Raw genomic sequence first — 23,155 nt, 5'->3', positions numbered from 1 at the left:
AATAACTGTTAAATAAAGGCCTACAAACCAGTGTGTACTCACATGTCTACAAACCAGTGTACTCACTTTTGTTACCAGTTATTTAGACAATAATGGCTGTATGTTATTTTAAGACAGTAAGAGTAAATATGTACTACTATACAAGCTGCACAATGACTACTCTAAAATGTGGGCTGTCAATCGATTAAAATATTTTTTATCTGTTCTAAATTTACATTAAATTATTACTTTTCAAGTTTTTTATACTCTAATCAACATGGGCATGGACGCATACGGATACTTTATGCAAATCTATGTTTATTATTATTGAAACCAAACTCAACATAGAGCATGAAGACAAAAATAAATGTTTGTAAATTGTTCTAAGTAATTATGGTGTTTTAAATTACATAAATCATCAGGACACCAAACGAAATTTATGTTATGTTTCCACACGGACGGGTTTAATTGCCAGATTTTGGTGCTTGATTTGAGACTTGGCGCATCAGTAAAACGTAAACTTTCTTTCACTTCTCCCATTAGGGTTTGCCACAGCGGATTATCCGTATTCGTGATCCGCATATTTGATTTGGCGCATGTTTTACGCTGGATGCCCTTCCTAATGCAACCCTCCCTATTTATCCGGGCTTGGGATAAATAAGAGTGCACTGGCTTGTGCAACCCCAATGGCTGCATCGGTGAGAGCGCTGAATCCTAACCACTAGACCACCAGGGAACCCGACGCATCAGTAAAATTGTAGTTAAAAAAAATTTGGGGGGGAAGAGTTTGAAAAAGTTGAAAGTACGTCATTAATAAATGTGTGTTGCATTAAAGGTTTTAATTTCGGTATACATAATGTATATGTATCCTTTTTTTTCCATTAATTCTGAAGGCATCCAAACTATGAAATAACATGTTATGTAGTAAACAAAAAAACAATATAGAATATGTTTATATTTGAGATTCACCAAAGTAGCTACATTGATTGGCAGTCTCATGGCATCCACTCATTAGGTAGCCACCTGGAATGGTATTTAGTTCATCAGTTGTCTTGTGCAAAGCCATGGATGGTTTATAGAGTCAATAGCCCTACTAGTGCTACAACAATTACTGGGCAAATCCATATTATGGCCAGAAATTATGCAGTCACAAAAACTATGAAACACTTTACTAAAACAGGATCCCATAAGGACTTTCCCAGGGAAAAACAACCAAGAGCTACCTCTGCTGCAGAGGATAAGTTTGTTAGGATTACCAGTCTCAGAAAGCAGTGATTTGAAGCATCTCAGATTAAAGCCCCCATAAATGCTTCTCTGAGTTCAAGTGCCAGACATTTTTTTAACATCCACTGTTCAGAGGATACTGCATGTGTCAGGCCTTCATAGTCAAATTGCAGAAAACATTAAAAGTAAACATTAAAAGAAAACCATTTTAAGTGACTACCTCATTAGGATGACTGAGAGGATGCACAAAACTGTATTCAAGGCAAAAAGCTAGGCTAGTAGCCGGGCTACTTTGAATAATCAAAAATAAAACTGATATTCTGGGTTTTTAACACTCTTTGTTTACTACATAATTCAATGTGTTCTTTCATAGTCGGGGTGTCTTTAGTATTAATGTACAATGATAAAAATAATAAAGAAAAAAACACTGAAGGGGAAGGTGCCCAAACTTTTGACACACATTCTGAACGATCGGATTTAAGAAATGTAACCACGCTGAGGAATAATACTTTTATAATCATATAATCATATAAATAATTAATGTTGTGTGTGTGCGTGTGTGTGTGTGTGTGTGTGTGTGTGTGTGTGTATATATATATATATATATATATATATATATATATATATATATATATATATATATATATAAGCAAATAAAAAAAAGAGTTGTAAATGTTTGGGTCGGTTCCAAAGTAACTTAATTTAGCTGTTTTTGTTTAAAAACACCCATAAAAATATATCAGAAAAACGTACCTGCAAACTTGAGACCGAGTGCTAGCTGATTAGCCGTTTAGAGAAAACTAGCAGAGCATCGAGTCCTGATTTACAGCAGAACCTGCACACATTATTAGTCAATTTGACAATGTTTTAACGTCAAAAAGGTAAAATAAAAAATAAAAATAAATGTTAAATATACATCGTGTATATGTCTCCCTTTGAATTCTATCCTGTAATAGAACTGAATACTTCATAAAATCATTTAAAAAAAACCACCATTTTCACTGGGAGGGGCGGGAGAGGCGGGAACTATACTCTCCTGTGATTGGCTTATTTAAATCTAATCCAAATATAATTGGTTTAGATGCTGTCAATCGAAACGATTATATTTGAAATATTTTGTAATCACTTTACACGTTGAATATGTAATTATGGAGAATATGGTGGATTTATATAAGTATTTAAAATAAACCTTGAAATGTATTTTAATTCTAACATAATAAAATTGAATAAAATTCACTGTTGTGTTCATATGTTGGTCATTACGCATTTGAAAAATAAAGTCCTGCAATCTAATTTCATTAAGAGGCGTGGTTATTCTATAAAGAATAAATAAATCATATCTTTGAATGAATTAGTTTAAATTACTCATTCATTCATTGTAAGGTTTTTCATGAATCCACCTTTTACCTAAAAACACTGGGCATTGGATGGAGAAACACCTTAGATCAGACCTGGGCAAACTACGGCCCGCGGGCCACATCCGGCCCTTTGTACGTCACTGTCCGGCCCGCGTGAGGCCAATCATAAATTACAGGGATGCACCGAAAATTTTCGGCCGAAATACCCAAATCACCAAAACAACACGGCAGAAACACAATTGTAATCATGCAATAAAAAAGCGCAGCAGCACACGGTTTTCTGGATAAGAGCCAACATGTCTGCGGTGTGCGGATAGTGATTTGCAGAACATGCAATGCTGAAATTTCAAGAGGGGGTGTATCTGCAAAGAGTTTCTCCAAGTCGGGTTTAATTTATTACCTGAAATCCAAACACCCCGATTGCCTTCTAAATATGAGAAGAACGCGGCGCAGAAAAGTAGTCAATCGAAGCATGCGCACTCCGTCTTTAGAGGACGTTTTTGAAAAGGCAAGAAAGTTTCCAGTGATGGTGCCATGGCAAAAGGCATAACACAAAAAATGATGGAATTCATTGCCTTTTGAATTTAATTTTCATTTCGGTGCATCCCTAAAATATTATCGTTGGTGTGGCCCTCTGACACAATTCAGGTTTCTCATGTGGCCCCTTGTAAAAATTAATTGCCCACCCCTGCCTTAGATGGTAACAAAGCTGATTGCCTGGATAGGACATCATTGAATGGTCAAAGGTGTGCTGATGAAGTGGTGTTTTAATCAGACATTTTGCATATGCAAATGTGTCCTATACTTAATTACTGCCAACTGTCTGAAAACCTTGACTTCCCTCCATTGCGATTCGACATGTAAATCTAGCATTTGTCTTCTAACCGGTTACCTCATGGCTGGCTGAGGACCTACAGGAGCAGAAAAGAATCAAAATGGCACATTAGCACTTAAATACAATGAGGGGCAATAAAGGAAAACCCTACCTGCACCAGAGGGACTGTGAGAGTTTAAAGGAAAACGATGTCTTCATTATTCACTGGAGTCCCCCTTGCTGGGCCTCCTGGACCTCTGAAGTACAAGACAGACCAGCTGAGCTCTATCTAATAATGTCAAGAGAAAACTAGACACATTCAAAATGTGCATTATATCACTATTTGGCCATGCGTGTTTGTGAATGCTGAGATACAAACTGCTTAAATGCAATAATCAATAATCACACTGGACATTAGCATAACTGTAAGAAAGCTTTCTCTTTTTATTAGCTTCACTCTTGGACACTACCCAAGGTTAACATTTGGCACACAGACTCTTCATCTAATTTTAAAAGAACACCCGATGGGTAGATCGAATGAAAACATTTTAAAATGTGCAATAAAACAGCCGCATATCTCATGTACATCTGAATTATAATTTAAAAAAAAGGCCCCTTACACAGCACGTTCCAGACTCTTTCTAAAGGCACGACATATTCTGAGAACAGACGAATTACATAACTGAGATAAATAAAAAGAAAAGAGGAAAAACGAACCAATGAGATAGCAGCTTAGATATGACCAAATCAGGGTTTTACATGGCTTTTGATCATAAGGTAAAAATCATAAGCTTTGCATATAATACTACATTTAATCATCAAGCATAAAGGGATAGTATCTCATACACAAAGGTGTAATGTGCTATGGTCCTAGGTCTCTTGGCAGGCCAAATAACTACCAACCATTTTAAATAAATATATATTACTGAATAGATTTCTTTAACTCATTTTATGTGCATTTGTATACTGCCACTGTGATTACAATAAAATGTTGCTATAAGACATGTTTGATTCAGAGATTTCTACACAGTGGATTTCCAGTACCTGTTTACAGACAAAACACACAACAGCATGTGAAGAGACGGTCAATGTTAAACACACATAAACATATAGAACATTCTTTTAGATCTTTTCAACTCTACATACGTATATGTTGGTCCTTCAAACTGCTTAGTATGCGTTTGAAAATTTCACACGTTTCCCCCTAAGTAAGTGCAAAGAGGAACAACTTCAAATAAATACATTACAAGTGACATGGAATAAAAACAGAAATAAAGACAGGCTTATACAATAATGCTAAAATGAGGTCTTTTGAAATGTGAACTAGAGTAGAGGATCAATCCAGCAAACAGCACAACTAGTCTGTGATTAGAAGCACGGATCTTATGTCCCATCTAGACTATAAATTGATGTCCTGCTCATGTGTTACAGAGATCATGCTGAGTTTCTTATGCACATCTACATTCGATGAGTTTATGATGCACATCTATAGCCACGATATCTAAGAGCGTACATCATGCAGTATATCCACTTCACACATGTTGTATGTGTGTGTGGGGACATCTTAATTTTTGAGCTGCCTGGTTTTGTTCCCCATCGCAAATGAGAACGCAGTGAATCGGAGCACTGGTTCCTTTCGGTCTCTTAACACAGCCTGGGGAGAATGGACTGCTCTTTTCAGCCAAGAGTCATTCAGAAAGTGGAATTTGGACTCGTAACAGTGAGGTTTGGCTGGATTGAATACCCCTTATTCTCTCGCTTTTGTTTTGCTTTTGGATGACTGGGCGGAGGCGAAAAAAAAAAAAAAAAGTGAAGTAGTTACAGCAGGGCTAAAAAGCAATTGGACATTCTTTTAGTTTGAAGTATTTTTCTAAGACTTTTCAAGCTTGTGTTTGGCTTGTAAATGAAAGCCATGATTGGCTGACACACCCAAAAGCCCCTGCTCTAATGTGGGAAAGGCAAATATATTTTGTGCTAATATCTTGACGTGCATTTTGATCGCACGAAAAAGAAGAAAAGCACAAAAAGTGGAAGGATTTTTAAATGTAAGACGAACTGCCCTGTTTGTATAGGCACTGAAACCGCAGGTGCTGCTAGTCAGCCAGTCGTTTCTTAAGGTCCATCTGTGGAGCCATAACTTTCCTTCACCCCACTGCTGACAAAATGTAAAGTTGGAACTTAGATTCATATAAAATAAAGTCAGCATGAGGCTTTTATATTAGCCAGCAGCATGGTTTAAAGGAGGCCCCAAAAGCAGCAGATATATAAAGAGATAAAGAAAGAGATAAAGAAACTCCTGAACTACAGCTGTGTGGGTTTCCTGCTATGTGGCACACTGTTTGATGGTGGTGTTGTTACAAGACTCCTCAGATACACACACGGATTCCTCCTCTTCCCAGAGGGCAATGCGGCAGAGGGTGGGAGAGAATGGAGTGACTGCCTCCCAGATAACATGAGAGGCTGTATTTCCTGCAACTGCTGAGGGAGGGCGGTCTCCTCCTCCTCTTTGCCTCCAGGGAAGTGGAACTCTGCTGAAGTGGGAGGCCACGTGGGTGCGGAAAGTCTGGAGAAGGTGTTGGGGTGAGGGTGCTGTGGTTCTTGAAAGACTGGAGGTGAGGCCAGGCTTTCCAGTGAGGAGATGCTCTGGTTCCAGGCCTCCTGCAGGTCTATGGGAATGATTTTAGTAGCCTCGCTGGACACACACGGAGGCAGAGAATCCACATCTTCCTTCCACGGCAGGTTTTTCTCTCCACATGTGGGAGATGGGGGGGCGACAGATGGGCTCTGACACACCTCTGAAACAGATGAATCTGTAAAGAAATTTATATATATATATATATATATATATATATATATATATATATATATATATATATATATATATATATATATATATATATATATATATATATATGAATAAAAAGACCATAACACAATCTAGACTTTGCTGTGGCCATAATTCTGCATTGTTGTAGCATCACACACCGGCAGTTGCGAATTATTTTTATATAACAGCACAGTCTGTCGTATTTTAATCCTTTACGTATTTCAGAATGTTCCTTCGGGTACCTGATTTGGGCCGTGCCGTTGGTGTTTCTGAACCTCTGTGGGCCACAAAAGGTGATGCCAACATCCTCATCCTTCTCTGGCTCTGAATGCTCTGCCTTCTCTTCCCCAGGCTCGAGTGGCATTACTACAGGGTCTACAAATGTAGAAGTATAGGGTAGATTATATAGCAAACATAAGATCATGACAAATTTTTAGAACACATGATTAATATAAAACCATTTACATTTAATAGCATGCCAGTAGAACAGTTGCCATATTTAAATATGTTCAGTGGCACATACAAACATGATTTTATCTATAAAATAATATTACATACACCTGAAATATGAAGGTAAAAAAAAACAGATTACATTTTGATAACATCATGTAGATAATGGCATATGGTTTTAACCTACAAACTCACAACCTCCTACAGCCTGCTTGCATGTTGCGGTGCAAAACATCCTGTTGCTCTGCACTATTATAAATTATCTCATCATACTGTCCAGCCCTACCTACACTAGGCCCATTTTCTTTATAACCTATATTTAGGCGTTAGGCGTTTAATTACACCTTTGTGTTCATCCATAAACTTTTTCCAATCATTCCTTTGAAGAAAACAGCAATCATGGGAATCCCCCACTGCACATAGCACACATGTGACATCCTGTATGATCTAAAACAGTAACAACATGCATATCACCTTTGTCTTGCCAGCTGACATTTCTCCTGGGCTTTTCGATGGTTTCTTGCTCCTTTGCATCTGACCCTTTGCGCTTTGACGAAATGAAATGTTATTAAGTGACATTATTGTGACAGCAAGTCAATAAAGGCAAATAAGACATTTATACAAAATGTAAAGATTTAAGTAAATCATAAGGAAAGACAATGAATTGATGCTGGGATTGAGGTGCTGTTTAATGAGGGGGCTTTAAGTAAAATATTATTAAAATGCTCATGAATATCATAAGAAAAGCCCACAAAATAAAAACTCAAACCTAATCACTGAAAGTATCATATAGGACACTAAACAGACAAAACTATTGGGACACATGGCTTTTCTTTCCACATGTGTTTCATCCCCAAACTGCTACAACAATGTTGGATGCACACAAATGTATAGGGTGTCTCTGAATGTGGTAGCATACAATTTTCCCTTCACTTAAACTTGGAAACCAACAACTACAATGCCCCTGTGCACAAAGCGAGCTCCAAGCAGATATGGTTAACTGGAGAGGAAGATCTTGAGTGCCCTGCTATAGAGCTCTCAACCCTATTAAACACCTTTTGGATTAATTGGAACACTGACTGCACCCCAGGCCTCCTCATCTCAACTACATTGGTATTTGACTTCACCCTTGTGGCTGATGAGCACAAATGTTCAGAAGCTCACTCCAAAATCTAGTGGAACATCTTTCTTGCTTGAGAAGTAGTGGAGGTAATTATAACAGCAAACGCAGATGTTCAAAAAGCAAACACAAAGCTTATGATTAGGTGTCCACAAACTTTCGGCCATATATTGTGGTTCTGAAAGCAGGATTAGTTCATTTGTACAAATGTAAGTAAATGTTATTGAAAAAAAAGCAATATTTTTTAATACTTATAGTGCTCTAATTACTCTATGCCAATTTCTATAAGTATCATTTTGCACCTTAAATCTGTAAAAAAAAAAAAACTGTTAAATATCAAACTCCACAGCAGATGTGAGTTTGACCATGAAGATTAAATTCTCGAATAGAGAAACTGGTGTTGGCGTATGCAAGATTTTATGACCCTATTTGATAAGACACAACTGGAATCAGGGCCATATATGGCACATCATTTTCAAACCCAAGTTAAAGTAACCACTCTTTCCCACTGTCTCTTTTTTTACACTCGTTTACACTCTTTAAAACTACTTAGGCCTGTGCCAGGTATAACTAAAGAGCTCCAGCCCTGTGCCTTTGCATTTGACTCATTTGCTTTTACCTTCTTCTGGCTGCGGTCCTTCTTGTGTCGTTTGTACTGGGTGGATTTGAAGGACTCCAGGCGGCTGCGCATGTTTCTCTGGAACACTTCCCGGTCCTGCCTTTCCTGATCACCCGCAGTCATGAAGTGACGACTGTAGTGAGACTGGTACTGCAGGAAGACAGAAGTGGAAGGACATCCTGAATTTTTATATATCCAGTACTGTATCCAGCAGAATAAAACAGGTTTTATTTCAATGAGGCATGAAAGACATGTTCTGTAGGAGACTTGGGACTAAGGTTTTACATTTTTAAGATTTTAGAGCACACACAATGATACACACTTCTAAAAATATATATTTTCTTGTATTCCTGGACGAACAATGCCTATGAATAAATGTATGTAATTTAAATGACATTATGTATTAACAAACATAATTCAGAGCTTGAAAGTGTTTTAGGTGACATCATTCCTTTATTTTGGAAACCAAAAAGAAAGAGCAGCTCTTTGTGACTAAATCTCAAACTGTTAGTCATATATTTGCACATCACATGTACTACAACACAATTATCCTCCTACCTTTATAGGATTTAAGAACGTAATGCTAAAAGCAATAAAAGGATTAGGTGTATGTGTGTGTGTGTGTGTGTGTGTGTGTGTGTGTGTGTGTGTATACCCGTCTCCTGGGTTTGTACAGATTCCCAGCCAGAACATGATGTGTTTCTGTTTCCTCCTCGACTTTTGCACTCGGGATTGTGTCAATCACCTGAAGATCCAGACACACACCACTACCATTCTCTCTTCTGGAAACATGCACATACACTTGTCAGGAGAGAAATAATATTTTCGCTGTTTTTAATTAAAAATTTTCAAATATTATTTCTTCATCCATATAGCTCCAGCATAGCATATCATAACCTCAGCATTTAGATCGTACTCACAGGTAGTTGGTAACATTGGTCATCTCTGGAAAGGACGCTCTACTGGCCATAGAGGGGAGTGAGAGTCTAGCAGAGGTTAAAATGTTTCCACCCTGACAAATGAAGTGATATAATAATTGTGCATGTTAGTAATGTACAAGTGTGTACAAAGTTACAAAAGTTTATTTATGATTAGATTTAACTTTATTGTCATTGTGCAAGGTACATGAGCCAATGAATGCAGTTAGCATAAGTTCATAAGTGGCCTATTTACAATAAATAAAGGTAAGTGGTCCATATGCACAGGGGGGAGAGTGAATAATGTACAGAAGGTGCATATGTTTAAAAGCGGGTATATATTGTAACATGCCGTATAACTGTGCAAATAAATGACATGATATAGATACTGTATGTACAAGTATGAATGTATGATACAGTATATACATAATAAATATAGGTGGAATGAACAGTAGTGCAATGATAAACATACTAATGGATGGTGTAAAAATTCGTAGTGATAAAGCAGATAAACTTCACAGAAATTGACAATGCAGTAGAGTATTTGTTAACATTGTATGATGATCAATGGTACAGCGGTCAAAGTTCTCCAGTATCCTGTAGCACAGACGGGACTTTTTAAGTCTCCTCAGAAAATACAGACGCTGTTGTACCTTTCTGATCAGAATAGAAGAGTTCAGAGCCCAGGTGAGATCCTCAGAGATGAGGACTCCTAAGAACTTAGAGCTGTGTACACGCTCAACAGCAGCTCTGTTAATGTGAATGGGAGCATGAGTGTGATTGCCAGCTTGTCTAAAATCCACAATGACCTCCTTTATCTTAATGGTGTAAAGATCCAGGTTATTCTCCTCACATCATGCTACAAGGTACTGGATCTCCTAACTGTAAGTCGTCTCATAAGTTACCTCTGATCAGGCCTACCACCGTGGGGGTCATCCGTGAACTTAACAATGCTGTTTGAGACATAGGCAGGTAATTTACTGCTCTTTATTTAGAAAATCATTTGTAGTTTTTTTGATGAACTTAAATGAACTTTAAGATGGCAGTAATATGGATAATATGCCCTAGAGACACACAGTCCTGGGTTCTGACTAGCTAATTGCTCCAGACAGCACGAAAGCATTTTAAATCATTGCGTGGCTCTGTCTTCTCTCAACACACAAATTAACCATGCTTAGACAAATAATATGTAGCAGACCAAGATATAATAATACCACTGGCAATTTATAAATGAACTGTACATGTGCAATCAAAAGATTGTAGCATGAAAATGTGGATAAACTATTTTTCCAAAAATATGACTTAAAAAAATGCTTTTCTGGCACTTTTAGTCACCAGAAATCCTTTATTATATCTTTCTTTCCCTTGTCATCAGGGTGGCCAGGAAAAACGCTGAAAGAAACTGCTTTCACCATTCCTCCAACTGTGCTAATATTAGCAGGATAACTCCGGCAGGCAGGAAGCTGAGGGGCATGAAACTCAAGGCTGCAGGAAATGACATTCTCCAACCTCAAGAGCTGCATGACACGTTCTGTTGAAGGCTCCTGGAACCTCAAACCCACTCACACCTCAGCACAACTTGCAGTGTGGGGCTTCATATAATCTGGAGGGTTACAATTTGTTTTAGGCAAGCAGCAGACAGTTTTACACCATATTATTATACTGGCAGCCTGATATAATTTAAAAGATTTGTCAGCAGAATGCTGAACTTACAAATTATTTGTCATTAGTCAGTGGAAACATACAAAGATTATAAAAAGTCTACATATAAACAGTCTGCATTTTTTAGATTAATCAGGTCAGATTGTTTTTCTCTATAATGTGATACACAAACTAAGCTGAAAAATAAATAAATGTATAAATAAATAAGATAAATAAGATACAATAAGTAAAAATAAATAAATAAATAAAAACCTATCAGAATGAATCATTCACATTCAAACTCGGCCCTCATCCATCCAAAATATGTTTCAACAGGATAGAATGGAAATGGAAACATATCAGGAAGAAGTCCAAGAGACCTAGAACATTAAATCTGCAGCAAGAAAAATCTGGCAAGTACTGTCACTCCCTGCATGTGATAATCATCTCTCATCTTCTTATGTCTGGACTATGAAGTAGTAGAGACTCACCCCACACTGAGGAAAAAGTGTTTTGGTCTGATAAAGCCAATATACACTGTCATAATTCTAAATGTTTGACGCAAGACAAAGACAAATTATCACCTAAAATAATACCAAATCCGATCTCTAGCCAAGGTACAGAGAATAAACAATTTTGGCACAAATCTCTTACGCTTCTGTTAAGCAGCTAAAAATTAATAAAGCTTTTACTTACTAGAACAATAACCCAAAGTGCAAATCCAAATCAACAAAGGAATGTATTGAGAAGAAGAGGATCAGTGGTTCAGAATGGCTCAGGGAGAGCCTAAATCATATTAAAAACCTGTGTAAGAGGGCTTTGTGCAATGGGATCCCCTTTGCAGTATGATAAAGGCAAAATTGGTCATGCAGGTATCATGTATGACAGTTTTGATTATGTGCTTTGGATTTCAGTAGAACTAAACTAATATTACATAGTCTCATGGCTTCAGTGCAAAAGTAAAGCCGCAGACATGCAACAACTCACATGCCAGAATTATTTGGTGTGTGAAATTATGCATTATTTTCTGCATCTTGGCTAGAGATCTCCAGGTCCAGCTTAAAATATTATGGTTCTTCCACCACCATGCTTCACTGTGGGTATGGGGTTTCTTTGGGTGTCTTAATTTTGCACCAAACATTATTTGATTTATGCAATGCCTTATTTGATTAATTTAAGTAAAACGTTAAACTATAGTTTAAAACATTTAAAGCTAACTGTTTAAGGCTATAAAGCTTATTGGCACAGGAGTAGAAAGGAGAGAGAGAGAGAGAGAGAGAGAGAGAGAGAGAGAGAGAGAGAGAGAGAGAGAGAGAGAGAGAGAGAGAGAAAGAAAGAAACTCTAATTAAACTGTCAAATTAATTCCAAAAAAGGAAGCAGCCTTTTTATCAATAAAACCAGACAGAGCAGTTTATTGTTAAAGAGATCAAGTGTAATATCAGGATCAGGTGGAAGTGATTTTTTGGGACTGGCCATGCGAATCAGAGCTTTGCACTTCCCTGTAATGAGTCTCATGAAGGAACTTATTCCCCTCAGAGGACTAATACCAAACCTGAATACTAGTACTGACACTGATATCACCCTCCTGAGGTGCCCCTCTCTCTCTTTCTCTCTCTCTCTGATGTCCTCGATCAGTATCTTGCAGCGCCCCTGTTCAGGTAGCAAACTCAAGCAGTGAGCCAGGGGTGGCAAAGACACTTTGGCGTCAGTGTGGATAACAAAGGAGAGGATTATTCTCTCATCCCCGGAACCTGAGAGGAAGCGATCACAGAGCCTGGGAGCTTTCTGAGCCTCCTTTACCTCTCAGTGATAGACTGTTATACACTCGACTCTCCAGAGTTCTCATCTCCAGTCAGTTCTGATAAGAAAACAGGCTCAATGATTATGTAGAACTGCTAAAAGTGTGGTTCATACACCACATTACATGAGATTCAGGATGTGATTTACCTGAAATGTTTGCCAGCCCTTAAATAGACAAAAGCACAAAAGTAGACTGACAATGTAAAGTCTAGTTTAAGTCCATGCTGTTCTGTGTAGCATAGCTGATTTAAATAGAACCAAGTGATACTAAGTAATGGGTCTGCTCCAACAAATGGCTGAAAATATTTGACTACGGACATACACTGTTTAACACCAGGTGATTTCCAAATACAGTGCAAACCTCTCACAAGCTTAAACCACAATCTTAGTCCACAAATCCCAACATCCTGAATATTCATTATTGAACTTAGCTCATAATGACTCAGGTGTTTAAAAGAATATATCCATATACACCATATATACACCATATAAGAGTAACACACCCAGGGCTGAATGCCGGCTTTCAATACCCGATACGTAAGTTTGCAAAAAAACATTTTATGTTCTGCAATACAGTGATGGCAAAAGTACACACATAATTTACTCAAGCAGAAGTACTCATGTTTTAAAATACTCTGGTAAAAGTTGAAGTACTGATTACAGTTTTTCACTCAAGTTTGGGCTCTGACATGTATTTAAGTAAAAAGTAGCCATTACTACTACCTGTTGGAGTGTCACACTGGTAACTGTACCTCGTATCATATTAATATATTAATACAAAATAATTACAAATGTTGTTATCTATTGAATGTATCCAGGCTGAACAACCACCATATGGAACACAAGCAGGGAAAAAGATGATGTTGTTGTTCTGTCATGTTTATGTGTTCTGTCATTTGCTGACTCCCTCTGTCTCATCCCCGTTAGCTATACTTCTTGTTGCTTTCTGCCTTGCTCTTTGTTAGCTTTGTAAACTAGCCTACATCTGTGGGGTGTGATATCCAGGAAATGATACACAAGTGATAGTTTGATGGGCTGAAAATGACATACAATGAGAGGAAAAAATATTGATCCTGTCACCAAAGGATTAAAACTAAAGTAACAAGCCTGTTTTGAAAATGTAAGAAGTAGAAAGTACAGATATTTTTTTACAAAATTAAATGAATGAAAGTAATTCACTCATTATGTTTGAAAGAAAAGTTTTCCGTAAAATAAATAGTGACGGATAGTACTGATGCCAGAAAAATCTACTTAAGTACATCAACAAAGTATTGGTACTTCATTACTTTCCACCCCTGCTGCAATAAATCACAATTCTTGTTTTCTTTCTGAATCATGTAACCCCTTATTCAATCTTATTAAATCGGTGAAATGAGATAACACATGGAGAGAACGGAAGACTGCAAAAAAGCAGGTTGATTTATTGGAGTAAAGCGCCACTTAGTGGTCAATTGTCGCAATGCAGCAAACTTATTCACATTTACACATTTAAAATCAATGTGAAAAATGCTACGAAACCGTCTAACTAACAGACTAACCGTCTGTGCTTTCATGCCAGAGAAATATTTCACTTACACCTGGAATTTAAATGTCATTCCTAACGTAGTACTAAAGCTGATAGGATATTTACCTGGTCAATAACACTGATAGCGTCTCTGATGTTGATTTTCTGATACGCCTCCCACAACTCACTTTTATGGTACACGGATTTGCGCATCAACAGTTTACTTAGATAGTTTTTGTCAAACTGTTCCCATCTGCAAAACAAACATGAAAACAAGGTCAAATTATCTAAGTGTTCTTAAACAAAGTACTTTAAGTCGAAACTTTTTTTAATCAAATATATGTGAAGTGTAGATGTGTTTTCATGTGCTGGGAGAAGAACAGAAGTGAAAGCTGAACATTAGATAAATCTAAATAGGAACAGTTTTGGTAGAACAGTCGGATTTTTTTGTCTCATCATAAGACTTGTTAATTGTAAAGTTTGTAGTGCTTTGAATGTGCGCTGTAGAGTTTTATACAGCAATCAGGCATAACCACTGACTGGTGAAGTGAATAACTCTGATTATCTCTTCATCGTCACACCTGTAGTAGGTGGAATATATTAGACAGCACGTGAACATTTTGTCCTCAAACTTGAAGAGTTAGAAGCAGGCAAAATGGGCAAAAGTAAGGAGTTTGACAAGGGACAAATTGTGATGGCTAGACGACTGGGTCAGAGTATCTCCAAAACTGCAGCTCTTGTGGGCTGTTCCTGATCTGCAGTGGACAGTATCTATCAAAAGTGTTTCAAGAAAGGAACAGTGTTGAACCGATGTGGTCCGATCCAACAGATGAGCTACTGTAGCTCAAATTGCTGAAGAAGTTAATGCTGATAATGTTTGATGGGTCAGGACTGTTTTAGCAGCAAAAGGGGGACCAACATAACATTAGGCAGGTGATCAAAACCTGATAGGTGGCCATAATGTTATGCCTGATCAGTGTATAATAAATATTTAATTATTAATATTAAAACAGCTCTTGGATTAAAGAGTGAACTGAGGTTGTGTATCAGGGTTGTTTTTGTGCAGGCAAATTAGGGACATGTGCCTTAAACAATCTAAAATAAATTGTCTGTTGGAGAGTCAAAGTTATATAATATAGTATAGTATATAAAAAAAGCACTGACTTGTCCCTCCAGTGATGGTAACCATTTAGACCAGCAATGTCTTCCACAGCAGCAAGAATGTGGTCAAAGGCCTGAAAGTGAAGGAAATATTGAAAAACATAGAGATCACAGGAATTAGAGTGCTCACCAGAGCTTTCACATTTGCCCCAACCTAAAAATTTGCATGACATTAATTGGTACTCCATATCGGTTTTAATCAAACTGTACAGGCACCCGAGTGTCAAATCCTGACAGTCATAGCCATTCTTGTCTGCAAGTCTATGAGAGGAAAAAATAAAATTTCTCTTTCAGCTAGTTAGAGAAAAACTTGCCAATTATGGGCTACTGTGAAGCGAGTGATGTTGCATGAACAGCAAGTTAAAAAGATCACATTTGGGGTTATACATGTGTAAGCTCCTGTTTTTTTCCCCCTAGTACTTAGCTGTCAAAATGTGTGGTAGAACTCACTAATTGGTCAAAATCGACCTTGTTGAGCCTAATCTGTGAGAAGATGTGGGAATGAGGACAGCATGTTAGTTCAGTGAACTGGAAATGTTTCTGTTTCTAATAAACATACTAATAGACACTTTCTTTCTGTGATGCAGTTATACCCTGTCTATGTTTAGCTGTGATTTCAGCATACTCTCAAAGGTTCTCAAAGCCTGCATGCAGGAGGCTGTGTGACATTCAGAGTGTGGAAGAGGGCAGGGGTATGAAGTGCTGAAAAACCCCCTCAGTATTTCCTACACAGACAGTCACTACAGCTGGAAGATGCAGTTTATTTCACAAGTGAGTGTGTGTGTGTGTGTGTGTGTGTGTGTGTGTGTGTGTGTGTGTGTGTGTGTGTGTGTGTGTGTGTGTGTGTGTGTGTGTGTGTGTGTGTGCCAATAATCACATCACACAGGCCAGAAGAAAGAAGCGCTTATGATGAATTCATTGGTCTGAGAATAAGATCAGTATCACCGCTATGCTTTAAGGCACACATTTCTGTGTTAAAAACTACTGGGATACAAAAAGGAAGAAAAGGTGGACAGACAGATAGACAGCAGTCTAACAGTCACTGACTTACACGCTCATGGATCTCTTCATTAATTGTAGGTTTTCTGTTAGTGCTGCGAGGAACCTTGAGCCATTTAACCAGAGGCTTGATGGTCAGACCCTGTGTGATAGAGGTGAAACAGAAAGAGGAGAAACATTTAATGATACTTGCCCATGGCCTGGTAGTTTTACTGAAAGATGGTAAACAATTCTTTGTAAACAAAGTTAAACTGCTAACATTAGGGATACACTGATGCTGACGTAAGCCTTTTGTACTAGACCCTTTTTATGACCTTATACACTAATACACTGTTTACACACTGGCCATTTTCACCCTATTTAGAATTATACTTCCATCTTAAATTTTCCTGGCAGTTTATAACTCAATATGTGTTTGATAGAAATACTCAGTTGATAAGTAGTTGATGGTTCAAACTGTTACCACAAAGTTTAAGGCACACATTTGTATAGGTTGTCTTTAGAAATTTGCTGAAATTTGTCCTTTTACTTAAACTAGGAGACCTAGACCTGTTCCTATCACAGCATGGCAATAGCCCTGTGAACAAAACAAGCTCCATGAAGATATGGTTTACATGGGATATGGTTTACCGTATTGAACACCTTTGGGATGAACTGAAACACTGACTGCACTCCAGGCCTCCTCCCCGACACAATACACCAATTTATGTGAAATCAGATGTTCAAAAAGCGCATGCAAACCTCATAGCCAGGTGTCCACAAACGTTTGTCCATATCGTGTATAGAGGAAAAAACAAGGTGTCCCTGGTTTTAATATATAGATCTTTTAAATTCATATATGGAATAAAATCAAAAAGCACATACAGTCTTATGGTCAGGTATCCACACAGTTTTGTCCATAACATGTGAATTATAACATGAAGTTATATATTGACAACTGCAAAAACCTGCAGGTTTTTGAATAACATTTAGAAACCGCTATTAAACAAACAATTAGTCATTATCGAGAAACAGGCTTATGTGTGTGCTTTTTTTTAATGGTGATTAAAATTTTGCTCATTTTTATAATGATGCAAAACAGACTCATCATGCCAAAGGCAATTTACACACACAAACACACAGACACACTAACAAAGGAAATTAGAGTGAAGAATATTGGCATATCAGTTTAGTCACATCTGATAACGGTGCTGACCGGAAGCACCTTTTGTTCACTGTCACAAATACACACTCGAAAAACACTGTAATAAATCCTCTCATTCATCATAATTAGGATCAGCAGACCTGTGGCGATCACGAATTATCACTGCCTGCTGGTGCTCCAATTGCTCACATTCACACACATACATAGGCAGAAAAAAAACCTGAATATAACACAATACCTGAAACATGACTGTGAAGAAAATCACAACAATAGTCGTGGCGACGAAGTAATCCTTCGCCTTCACATGCTCCTCATCCAGTAATACCACCAGGGCAAATGCAACTGCACCTCTCAGGCCACCGTATGACATCACCACCTGGTCAATCTTTTCCAGATGAACAAGTCGAAACTTGTTTAGAATCCAGGTCTGTCCGACTACACCTGGAAGTGACATGCAACAAACATGTATAACATGACAGTAAGGTCAAAAATCATAAACTGGACACATTTGTGGTGTTTAACTTTTTTCACATTTTGTTATGTTAAAGCATTATTCCAAAATGGATTCAATTAATGATTTTCCTCAAAATTCTACAAACAATACCCCATAATAACAATGTGAAAGACGTTTGTTTGAAATCTTTGTAAATGTATATTAAAAAAAGAGAGAAAAAAATCACAGCCTTTGCCATGACACTCAAAATTTAGCTCAGGTGCATCCCCTTTCCACTGATTATCCTTGAGACTAGATTGAAGTCCACCTGTGGTAAATTCAGTTGATTGGACATGATTTGGAAAGGCACACACCTGTTTATATAAGGTTACACAGTTAACAATGCATGTCAGGGCACAAACCAAGCCATGAATTCCAAGGAATTGTCTATAGAGCTCTGAGACAGGATTGTATCAAGGCACAGACCTGGGAAAGGGTACACAAAAATCTCTAAAGGTCCCAATGAGAACATTGGAATCCATCATCTGTAAATGGAAGAAGATTGGAACCAACAGGACTCTTCCTAGAGCGGGCCGCCCGGGCAAACTGAGTGATCAGGGAAGAAGGGAGGTGACCAAGAACCCATTGGTCACGCTGAAAGAGCACCAGCTTTTCTCTGTGGAAAGAGGAGATATTCCAGAAGAACAACCATCTCTGCAGCACTCCAAAAATCAGGCCTGTGTGGTCCTGTCACTCCATAGTAGAAGGCACATGACAGCCCTCCTGGAGTTTGCCAAACATTGTGTGAACTCTTTAGCCTGAATGGCAAGCGTCATGTCAGGAGGAAACCAGGCACTGCTCATCACCTGGCCAATATCATCCCTACAACGAAGCATGGTGGTGACAGCATCATGTTGTAGGGATGTTTTTCAGTGAAAGGATCTGGGAGATTAGTCAAGATTAAGGGAAAGATGAATGCAGGAATGTACATCCTTGATGATTGAGAATCTGCTCCACAGCGCTCTGGACCTCAGACTCGGCTGACGGCTCATCTTCCAACAGGACAACAACCCTAAGCACACAGCCAAGATAACTAAGAACTGGCTACAGGACAACTCTGTGAATGTCTATAAATGGCCCAGCCAGAGCCCATACTTGAATACGATTAAACATCTCAGGAGATCTGAAAATGGCTGTGCATCAGCACTACCTATCCAACCTGATTTAGATTGAGAGGGTCTGCAAGGACGTTCTAGTACATTTGCAAAGCTTTCAAACCCACTTCTTTTATGTTGTCATTATGGAGTATTGAATTAAAAATAAGGAATTGAATCCATTTTGGAATAAAACTATAACAACATAAAATGTGGAAACGTGAGGTGCTGTGAAGGAATGGATGGAATGTAAATGTATCACAACAAGCAGCAATGCTGGAGCATTTACAATCACTAGACATTTGATTATACATTCTTCTAATACGATCATCAGTAAATGCTTTATACTGATCTAGATCAAGGTGGGTCTAGAAAACACTGGGTGAGAGGTCGAGATGGGACGCAAGTTCCTTGCAGGTTACTGTGCACACCTACAATTTGTGGTAGCCCAACCACCTAATGCATGTTTCTGAAAAGTGAGAGAAAACTGTAGAACCTAGCAAAACCCATGCAGACATGATAAGAACTAGCACAGAAATCAACACGCACAGGCCTGAACCATGGAGATGTGAGACGGAAACACTACCTACTGTGTCACTGATTATTATGTTGGTGCCCCTTACAGTCCCATCATCTCCCTACCTTCTGTGTGCAATTTGAGTAACCTTTATTGGTACCAGTTTTGCCTGCTTTGCTTGAATATTATTTAACATTTTAAAAATCCCAGCAGCACTGCTGAACACACACACACACACACACACACACACACACACACACACACACACACACACACACACACACACACACACACACACACGTCAGTGTCACAAATGTGCTGAGAATAAACCACCACCTGAATAATATCCAGTTATTATTAGTCTTATGGAGGTGGAAGCATTGAATCAGAATTTTAAAGTTGCTAAATATGTTTTGAAGCTGCTTCATTTATGCATTGCTCTTCAATATTCACTCTCACTGTTATATTTGCTCTATTTCCTGTGCTTCTTGGAATGTTCTCTGTAAACATTAGACTACTTTTATATGTTTTAAAAACAAAAAAAATTGTCAAGTGCTGAGCTTAGAAGAGATGCTATGCATTCCTTCTAAAGGAGTAATATCTTGCATAGCATCTATTCTAAGCTCAGCACTTGAAATTTCTTTACTAAAAATTACTAAAAAGGTATAAAAAAAAAAAACCCCACACAAAAATATACATAGTATGGTTGCTCACTTCATATAATGTATTGTACCCAAAAGAGGAAACCAATTGTCTGTGTTAGTATTTCTCTTATTCAGGTATAAAGGTTGAGAGGGTATGTATTTTAGAAAATACTAGAGTATGTTAATATGCATGCTTTTCTATGCTTGATATGGTTTAGAATTTATAAAATCTATCCAGAAAGCATTTAACTCAAATCTTATCTGTTATCCATCTCATCTATCCTATCCATGACTCAGACAGTCCATTCTAGGATCTAAAATCAAATACTTTTGAGTTTGTGATTGATCTGACATCTTTCTTCCAACACTCAAAACTGTAATCCATTTTCTGATTTTTTTCCACTGTTTTGCCATGACTCCTACATTCATTTGAATAATTTCAGACCTGACTGTAAAAATTATTTTAGGTAATAACTCACCTATGGCTCTGAAGACTAAGATGAATATAAGAGTACACACGATAAGGCCAGTATCCCAGGCCCATTTGGTCTTGTCCACAGCTGAAATGCCAAGAAAAATGAAGATGATGGTCTCAGCGATACTAGCTAGAGTCTTCATCGTGTACTTGACAGCAGTGCGGGACTTCTGGGATATATTGGCCTCCACATACTTGTTGCAGCCAATGCCACAGAAGGTCATTCTGTGGTTAAAGGAAGTACATCAGTTCATGCTAAAATAAAAATAATAAAATCAGCAAATGTCACCTAGACTGTGTTCTGTACCTCTACTGAATTGGTTATATGTCTGAAATACACATTGAAAAAAATCTAATATTAGTGAAATCAGTGCAATATAAAATATATTTTGTTATCTAAAAATATATATATTTATATAAATATATATATTTTGTTTTACAAATATTATTTATAACAAATATTCAGGCTTAACACCTTAAGCTGTGCAGATCTTGAAATGATGTTTTACACCTGATACAACACATTGTTTATGTTTATAAGCATGAGCCCCGTCAGACTGGTCGTGGGGGGGGTGTAGGAACCATTTATAGTGCTTCTCTTAATGTTAGTCAGAGATTAGGATTCAGCTTTAAATAATTTGAAGTGCTCGTTCTTAAAATTGCACTTTCAGAGATGCATAGAAAACTCGCTCTGGTCACCGTGTACAGACCCCCAGGACCCTACGCTGATTTTCTTCATGAGTTTGCTTGTTTTCTCTCAGACCTCTTGATCAGTTTTGATAAAGTGCTGCTTGTAGGAGATTTTAATATTCATGTAGATGATGCAAACGATGCCCTAGGATTATCATTTGTCGATTTACTAAACTCTTTTGGAGTTAAACAAAACGTCACCAGACCAACCCACCGTTTTAACCACACACTAGACTTAATAATATCCTACGGAGCAGACGTCACTGATATAGATATTTTACCCCAGAGTGATGACATCACAGACCATTATCTCCTACTGTACACACTACCGGTAGAACAGATTAACCGTGTTTCGCCACGGTATCGACTTGGTAGGACTATTATTCCAACCACTAAGGACAGATTCATAAATAACCTGCCTGATTTATCTCAGTTTCACATTAAACCCATAACTGCTGATCATCTTGATGAGATGGCGAACAACATAGACCTTATCCTCACTAGCACTTTAGACACTGTTGCCCCCATCCGGTTAAAAAAGGTTCGAGAACAAGCACCTGCACCTTGGTATAATAGTCATACGCATGCCCTAAAGAGAACAACACGTAATCTGGAGAGAAAATGGAGGAAAACTAAATTGGAGGTATTCAGAATTGCGTATAAAGACAGTATGCTTAGCTACAGACAGGCGCTAAAAGCTGCTAGAGCTAAACACCTGAGCAAACTCATAGAAAATAACAAAAACAATCCCAGGTTCCTTTTCAGTACAGTCGCTAAATTAACAACAAATCAGGGATCTGAAAAATGTGTTCCATCACAGTTTAGTAGTGAAGACTTTATGAATTTCTTCACTGAAAAAATAGATAACATTAGAAAAACAATTGTGGCAGTTCAACCTCTGACAGCATCTCCCGACACAATCGTACTTACAACCCCACAACTACACTGTTTTACATGTATAGGACAGGAAGAGCTGTATGATGCTATTATGAAAGCTAAATCAACAACATGTCAGTTAGATCCAATTCCCACTAAACTACTGAAGGAAGTGTTATATACAGCTGGTGAGCCTCTTCTCAATATTATTAACTCCTCACTATCGTTAGGTCATGTCCCTAAATCCCTCAAGTTAGCAGTTATTAAGCCCCTCATTAAAAAACCTAATCTGGATCCAAACACGCTATCGAATTACAGACCAATTTCAAATCTCCCATTTATGTCTAAGATTTTAGAAAAGATTGTCGCTGCCCAGTTATGTAACCACTTGCAGGAGAACAATATCTTTGAAGAGTTTCAGTCAGGTTTTAGGCCCCATCATAGCACAGAAACTGCTCTAGTTAAAATCACTAACGACCTGTTTTTAGCTTCAGACCAAGGCTACATCTCCCTATTAGTTTTACTAGATCTTAGTGCTGCGTTCGACACTATAGATCATGATCTTCTCCTCGATCGCTTACAGAATTACATCGGTATTCAGGGACAGGCATTAAGCTGGTTTAAATCCTACCTGTCCAATCGTTACCATTTCGTAGATTTAAATGGAGAGCTATCCAGGATAATGCTAGTAAATTATGGCGTGCCACAAGGGTCAGTTCTAGGACCCCTGCTTTTTACAATATACATGCTTCCATTAGGAAATATTATTAGAAGGCATGGAATTAGCTTCCATTGTTATGCTGATGAT

General features: G+C 37.9%; 2 protein-coding genes across 2 annotated transcripts in view; both read right to left on the bottom strand.

Annotated features, from left to right (window-relative positions):
* Nucleotides 1–2,163, bottom strand: part of plekhg4 (pleckstrin homology domain containing, family G (with RhoGef domain) member 4) — a 92,307-nt gene extending 90,144 nt beyond the window's left edge. The window contains exon 1 of the mRNA XM_083550212.1: nucleotides 1,957–2,163. The gene's annotated coding sequence lies outside the window, so the exon portion shown is untranslated. The remainder of the gene's footprint in view (nucleotides 1–1,956) is intronic.
* A 1,634-nt stretch (nucleotides 2,164–3,797) lies between these two features.
* Nucleotides 3,798–23,155, bottom strand: part of slc9a5 (solute carrier family 9 member A5) — a 40,645-nt gene continuing 21,287 nt past the window's right edge. The window contains 12 exon segments of the mRNA XM_083550223.1: nucleotides 3,798–6,185; nucleotides 6,445–6,493; nucleotides 6,495–6,577; nucleotides 7,127–7,199; nucleotides 8,392–8,541; nucleotides 9,047–9,173; nucleotides 9,312–9,403; nucleotides 14,381–14,507; nucleotides 15,419–15,489; nucleotides 16,467–16,556; nucleotides 17,797–17,999; nucleotides 20,786–21,006. Of these exon segments, the coding sequence (XP_083406349.1) occupies nucleotides 5,677–6,185; nucleotides 6,445–6,493; nucleotides 6,495–6,577; nucleotides 7,127–7,199; nucleotides 8,392–8,541; nucleotides 9,047–9,173; nucleotides 9,312–9,403; nucleotides 14,381–14,507; nucleotides 15,419–15,489; nucleotides 16,467–16,556; nucleotides 17,797–17,999; nucleotides 20,786–21,006 (1,795 nt within the window). The 3' untranslated portion in view covers nucleotides 3,798–5,676.

Source organism: Silurus aristotelis, assembly GCF_946808225.1.
Source record: "Silurus aristotelis genome assembly, chromosome: 9".
NCBI lineage: Eukaryota > Metazoa > Chordata > Actinopteri > Siluriformes > Siluridae > Silurus > Silurus aristotelis.
The sequence above is the reverse complement of the archived record's forward strand: the minus strand, read 5'-3'. Positions and strand labels throughout refer to the sequence as shown.